The sequence below is a fragment of the Equus quagga genome, chromosome 14 (genome assembly GCF_021613505.1).
Source record: "Equus quagga isolate Etosha38 chromosome 14, UCLA_HA_Equagga_1.0, whole genome shotgun sequence".
NCBI lineage: Eukaryota > Metazoa > Chordata > Mammalia > Perissodactyla > Equidae > Equus > Equus quagga.
In genome coordinates this window covers 93,780,430-93,786,761 of record NC_060280.1, presented here as the reverse complement: position 1 = coordinate 93,786,761, position 6,332 = coordinate 93,780,430, and the positions used below count along the sequence as shown (strand labels likewise).

The following is a 6,332-nucleotide window of genomic DNA, read 5'->3' as shown; positions in this document are numbered from 1 at the left end:
CGCCCCCTGCGTGCTCAGGCCCCGCCCCGCGCTCACGGCCCCGCCCCCGCAGGTGCAGCTGCTGCGCGCGGTGTCGCTGGGCCAGGTGGTCATCACCAAGAACCGCAACGGGCTCTACTACCGCGGCCGCGTCATCGGCGCCACCGCGCAGACCTTCTACGAGGTCAACTTCGACGACGGCTCCTACAGCGACAACCTGTACCCCGAGAGCATCACCGTGAGCGTGGGCGGCGGGCGCCGGGGGCGGGGGCGGGGGGGGGGGGGGGGGCCGGGGGGGGCCCCGAGCCCCGGGCGGGTCTGCAGACCCGGAGCAGACGGCCTCCGCCACAGGGACTGTCCGCGGGCGCGGGCGGGGGCGGGAGGGGGCGCCCAGCCCCGGGAGGGGGCGCCCAGCCCCGGGAGGCCTCCGCAGCCGCCGCTCCTCCCCCAGAGCAGGGACTGTGCCCGGCTGGGGCCGCCGCCCGAGGGCGACTTCGTGGAGCTCCGGTGGACCGACGGCAACATCTACAAGGCCCGCTTCATCTCCGCCGTGACCAGCCACATCTACCAGGTGGGCAGCCTCCCTCCCTCGAGCGGCGGGGCGGGGCGGGGCGGGGCGGGATGGGGTGGAAGGGGCCGGAGATAGAGACAAGGACAGAGGGGATGGGGCAGGACGGAGAAGGGGGCTGGGGTCGGGGTCGGGCCCGGCAAGATCCCGGTGGGGGCGGTGGATGCCCCCCGACTTAGGAGGTCAAGGCTTGTTTATTTTCAAGGTGGAAGGGGCTCCCAACTGTCTGATATTTTCCCATTTATATTTCTTATCAATTTTTTTTCCCGTTGTGGTAAAAATACATAGCGTAAGTGTACTGTTTTAACCATTTTTAAGTGTATACTTCAGAGTTCCTGTTTTCTTTAAATCGAGATAGTTGTTTGTTTCCTTCATTGTAGAGAAAAAGTTACTTGAAAGTGTGGAATCTGGGGGTTGGTCTGGTTGCGTAGTGGTTAGAGCCCCACGCTCTGCTTCAGCAGCCTGGGGTTGGCGGGCCTGGATCCCAGGTGAGGACCTGTGCACCCCTCATCAGCCATGCTCTGGCAGCGTCCCACATAAAACAGGGGAAGATGGGCACAGATGTCAGCTCAGACTCAGTCTTCCTCAGCAAAAAAAAAAAAAAAGCATGGATTCTTCAAAGAAAACCCACCCCTGTTCCAGCGACCACAGCCGACCACCACTAATCCCCTGCCATCTTCCTTTCATGTTCATCAGCACCTCGTCCCTTTTTTCATCTGTCTTTCCCTCTTGCTGCCCTCCCTTGATGAGTGGGGACGTGAGCGGGCAGGGAGGACCCCAGGGCCCGGTGCTCTCTCGCCGGCGCACACTGGTGGCCACGGGCCGGGCTCCGTGCGGCCCTGAGAACTGCGCCCACCCCCCCGCAGGTGGAGTTTGAGGACGGGTCGCAGCTGACGGTGAAGCGAGGCGACCTCTTCACCCTGGACGAGGAGCTTCCCAAGAGGGTCCGGTCGCGGCTGGTGAGTGGCCGGGCGGCGGGGGGCCCAGAAGCCCTCAGTGTTCCTTGAGGATGTGGCCTGTCTCAAATGGCCTTGATCTCCGCACCTGTGGGGGGCCGGCAGCCAGGGAGCCCGGTGTGTGGCGGGAGTGGCCTGGGGGGCTGGCCGTTCCCCTCGGGAGATGAACCGGTGTCCAGCCTCAGCTTGGCCACGGCCCCCCGGACAGAAACCTAGAGCCCCGAGTCGGTGGGTGTTGAGGGCGCAGCACGTCCCAGGGCGGGGCAGCGGGCTGGCGTTGTCTCCACAGCCTGTCGGGTTTTCTTCCTTTTGTGTTTAGTCCAAGTTCGGGGGGCAGGCGGCTGTGGCCTTCGACTAATGAGCTGGAGATATTGGAGCTGGGCCGTTGCACAGCTGGCCTCTGGTGCCAGGTCCCCTCGGGGGACAGACAGACGGGCACCCTGCCTCCCTTGCCCTGTGGGAGGCTCAGCCAGGCCGGGCCGGGAGCCATGTCGGGCAGGACAGACCAGGCCCACACCCCCTGCCCTTCTCTGCTCGTGACTGGGGGTGTGGGCCTGTTCTCGCCCTGGCTGCCAGGGGGTTCGCTCCAGGATCAGAGGTCAGCACCAAGGCAGGAGTGCTGAGCGGCGTCCCCAGCCCTTGGGTGTCCCTCTTCGGTTTGGTGGCTGAGAGACAGCGGCCTAGGGCCCTTGGCCCCCAGCAGGGTGGCATCACCTCCCGAGAGGCGCCTGAGCGGAGCCTGAGCTCAGGCCGTTTGGGCTCCTAGAAAAATGCCGCAGACGGGGGTGTGGACAGTGGACGTTGTCTCTCGCAATCCTGGAGTCTGGTCTCACCGCGTCCTCGCGTTGGGGAGGCAGAGCAAGCCCTGGGGTCCCTTTACTGGGGCACTGACCCCATTCTTGGGGCTCCACCTCATGACCTCGTCACCCCCCCCGGAGGCCCCACCTGCAGACGCCGTCCCCCGGGGCTTAGGGCCTGACGCGTGGACGTGGGGGCCCCGCTAACCGTGTGCCGTCGCTCTCCTGCAGTCGGTGAGCACCGGGGCGCCCCAGGAGAACGTCTTCTCGGGAGAGGAGGTGAAGGCCGCCAAGCGCCCCCGGGTGGGCCCCCCGCGCGCCCCCGAGGACTCGGGCCGGACCCCGGACTACCTGGCCTTCATGGAGAGCCTCCTGCAGGCGCAGGGCCGGCCCGGGGCCCCCTTCTAGGACGGCCGCCGGGGAGCCCCAGCCCGGCCTCCGCTCGCTGTGACTTGTGTCCTGGCCTCCGGCCCCGAGGCGACAGGGGCAGCAGGACGCGCACGCGCCCCGGACTCAGGGAGCAGGGCCGCGGGCTCGGGCGGCCGGGGCGCCCTCCTCAGCCCGCCAACCACGTCAGCTCTTCTCGAAAAGGTGCTACTGTGTCTCCACCCCCGGCAGCCTCTGGGGTTGTGACTTTGTACATAGATCACCTTTGTGACGTTCTTTCTATAAATACCTATTGTTTAAAAAAAATGCAAGAAAAAATGGAAAACAAAGAAAAGGAAAAAAAACCCCCGACGTTGTTTTCTAGATTTGTGGCTTTAAAAATCAAACAACACACAACGTTCTTTGCCCAGAACCGAGGTCGCTGAGGGAGAGAAGCTTCTGGCTTTCCGGTGTCTGTGGCTGGAGCCCTTCCTGTCGGAGCGGCAGGGTGCCCGGGGGACCCAGGGGCCGGTCCCCGCGCCCGGCAGGAGGAGGCCCGGGCGCCCTGGGTGGCCTCGTGGCTTCGGGTCGGGGCTCCCTCCTGTCCTGCGGCCTTTTCTGTTTGGTTCCATCCTCGCTCCTCCCCCAGCAGAGCTGCCCCTGCGAGACCCCGGTCGGGGGTCCCCAGGAGTCAGGGAGGAAGCGCTCAGGGTGAGGGAACCCCCGACGTGCGTGTGGCCCGGCCATCCATCCAGAGACAAGTGTGGGTGACCCCCCGTGGCCGCAGCAAGGGACGCCTGGCTCTGTGGGGATGCAGGATGCAGAGGGGTCAGGCGCTCCAGGGCCCACGTCTGGCTGTCCCCGGCTCGGGCGAGGCCAGTGACCCTGCTCTGGCTGCGGCCCCGCGCGTGCAGGGCCCTTCCTCGGCCCCGGGGGCCGGTGGCGGCCTGTGTCCTGTTTGCGACGCGTGGGTTTGTGTGTCTGGGGGGCAGCAAGACGGGGTCGCGGCGGCCTCCTAGGGCTTGTGGAGTGAATCTGTGAGCGAGGGGAGCTGTGCCTCTCAGCTTGGGCCCGGCCCCCAGCGCCCTGTGGAGCCCTCCCGCCACGGCTGTCCCCTGCCGTCCCCCCGAGGGCCCGAGAGCGTGATGTCCTCGTGTAGAGAGGAGTGTCCTGCAGCTGCCAGGCGGGAGGCACATGTTTCAGGAAAAGGAAAGAAGGTCGCTGAGCCGAGGACCTTCGTTTCCTGGTGGGGGGAGGGGGGCAGGTGGCCCGGGCCGGGCGGGGGTCCCGGGAGCCGGCGGCGGGGTCCCTCTGCATGCAGCAGCCCGCGGGCCCTCACTGTGTTCATATTAGTTTGAAACGCTATTTATGTTGTAAAGAGAAGGGAGGTCGAGGGGACGGCCCCGCTGCTGGTCCGAGGGGAGGCCAGCCCGGCAGCGGCGGCGGCGGCTCGGGGGGTCGCGGCCATCGCAGGTTCCGGGACAACTGGTGCAGACAGGCCACGGCCCGGCCGAGGGGAGACACCGTTCCCTGCAGGGACGTGTCTGTGTCCCGGTGCAGAAACGGGAACAAGTGAAAAACACCCCCCCCTCCCCGCCCGGTTTTCCCCCCCGAGGTTAAGGATGCGCTGTATTTTCCTTCGTCTGCCGCCTCTAGGCTCATGATGAATTAAAGGCTCCGAGCATTGCGACTCACTGCCCCTGTCGTCGGCGTGTCTTCATTTCCGAGCGGGCCGGGCGGGCGGGGTCCCCACGGGGGGCCGGGGACGGAGGAGGCGTCCTTCCCCCGTGGGACGTCCACCGCCCGAGGCTGCTGGGGGCAGGCAGTGGCAGAGGGGCCGAGGTGAGGCTCTGTCGCTGCGTGACCCTCGCCTGTCAGAGGCCGGCAGCTGCCCTCCCCCACTGCCCTCCTGGCTCCGACCTGGGTCCTGTGACGTCAGAGCCCGGGAAAGTGTTTGGTGGCGGGCAGCCAGGCGGCGTGGGAGACAGTGGGGTCTCGTGGTCCTAGGCTGTGGCTGGGCCACCCGCATCCCTGGATGTGTCGGTCACTCAGCAAGTCCTGGGGATTCAGCACGAGTGCAGCAGGTCCCGACCCGGCCCTGGAGGAGCGGGCACCAGTGGGAGGGGCTGACAGTAAGTAAACCCTCCGAGATGTCAGCTGCGAAAGAAAGCACGAAGCAGGGACACCTGGAGGACATGCTGGCGCTGGGAGTCTTTAAAGAGAAGAGAGAGGGAGCCACAGGGCTTGGGGGCGGTGGGGACAGCCTGTGCAAAGGCCCTGGGGCAGGACCAGGCGTGTTGGAGGATCAGCGAGGAGGCCCGTGTGGCTGGGGCAGAAGTGGGGGGGGCAGGGTGGGAGGGGGCAGGTCGTGCGGGGCCTGGGGGGCCGCGGGGAGGACTCGGCTTCTCCCCCCAGGGAGGGGAGCCTGGAGGGCTGCGGGCGGAGGAGGGCGGGACCAACTCAGGGGACCCCGGGTGCCCTCTGGGGGGTGCTGCGGGGACGACAGACCGAGAGGGCCAGAGCTGGGACCAGGACGGAGGGGGCTTTCCCATGGACTGGGAGGGGCGGCTGGGGGCGGGGGGAGGTCAGCAGCTCGCATTGGGCGTTGTGCACCCGCATGAAGGTGCTCGGCTGACACGTGGATCTGGGGGTGGGGGCGGGCCTTCCGGAGAGGTCAGCACGCGGGTGAAGTATTCACTGGAAGGTGAGAAGGGGCCCCGGGGCTGGGCCCGGGCTGTCCCTGCAGGACGGTGGGGACGCTGGGCAGGGGCTGCTCTCCGGGGGCCTCGGTGTTTCCTCTGCAGAACGGCGTCCTCGCAGGGCGGCTGTGTCTTGGGCGGAGGTGGCCTTGGGTGAAGTCTCCAGCCACCACCCCTCACCCCTCCCCGTACCCTCCTGTCCAGAGAGAGGCTGCGTCCAGCGTCCTCATGACAGCGCCGGGACTCAGTTTCCCCTTCTGCTCCCAAGGGGCCAGGTGGACATGGTCCAGCCTCTGCCCCAAGGAAGGGGCCACAGACAGAGCCCCCGCCGCTGTCCAGGTGGTCCCGCGGGGCTGCAGGGGGCTCGCCCTGCCCGTCGCTCTGAAACGTCTTACGACGGGAAGGCGACTTGAGACAGGCCATCGCGGCCCGCGTCCAGGGCCGAGGCGCCAACTGGACCCCAAAACGTGAAGCCATGCAGAGCCCACGGCGTCTCTGGCGCCCCGGGCGCCGGGCCTGGGCCGTGTCCGCGTGGGCTTCGTTGATTCGGGCGGCAGGTGTTTTCTGCGCAGCCACCTGCGCCGGGACCCCGGGGACGGCAGCGCAAGACGGGGATCAGTCACCACTTCTCTGGAGGTCAAAGTTCAGGACAGCAGGCGGCCGTGGCAGCCTGAGGGACCTCCAGGACAGCTGTGACACGCCCTAAGGACAAGAGCCGGGGCAGAGGCCTGTGGGATACCATGTCAGGGACCTCCGTGTGGGAGGTGACATTTAAATGGATCCGACCCCTCAGGGGACGGCCTGTGACAAAGACCTGGGCTGGGGGTACGTCGTGTTGAGTCCCCCGTGCTCCTCGGGCAAGGCCCCCAACCCACAGCCCTCGGGCCAAATCCGGCCCTCCACTTGTCTTTGTCAATAAAGCTTTATCGGCACACAGCCACACTCATTCATTTAGTGTCATCCACAG

At 66.8% G+C, this 6,332-nt stretch overlaps 1 protein-coding gene across 6 annotated transcripts in view; it reads left to right on the top strand.

Annotated features, from left to right (window-relative positions):
- KDM4B (lysine demethylase 4B) overlaps window positions 1-4,361 on the top strand; it is a 103,496-nt gene extending 99,135 nt beyond the window's left edge. For all 6 annotated transcript variants that reach the window (XM_046685152.1, XM_046685151.1, XM_046685150.1 and 3 more), the window contains 4 exons: window positions 53-217; window positions 431-550; window positions 1,414-1,506; window positions 2,532-4,361. In XM_046685152.1, the coding sequence (XP_046541108.1) occupies window positions 53-217; window positions 431-550; window positions 1,414-1,506; window positions 2,532-2,708 (555 nt within the window). In that variant the 3' untranslated portion in view covers window positions 2,709-4,361. The remainder of the gene's footprint in view (window positions 1-52; window positions 218-430; window positions 551-1,413; window positions 1,507-2,531) is intronic.
- The last annotated feature ends 1,971 nt before the right edge of the window (window positions 4,362-6,332 follow it).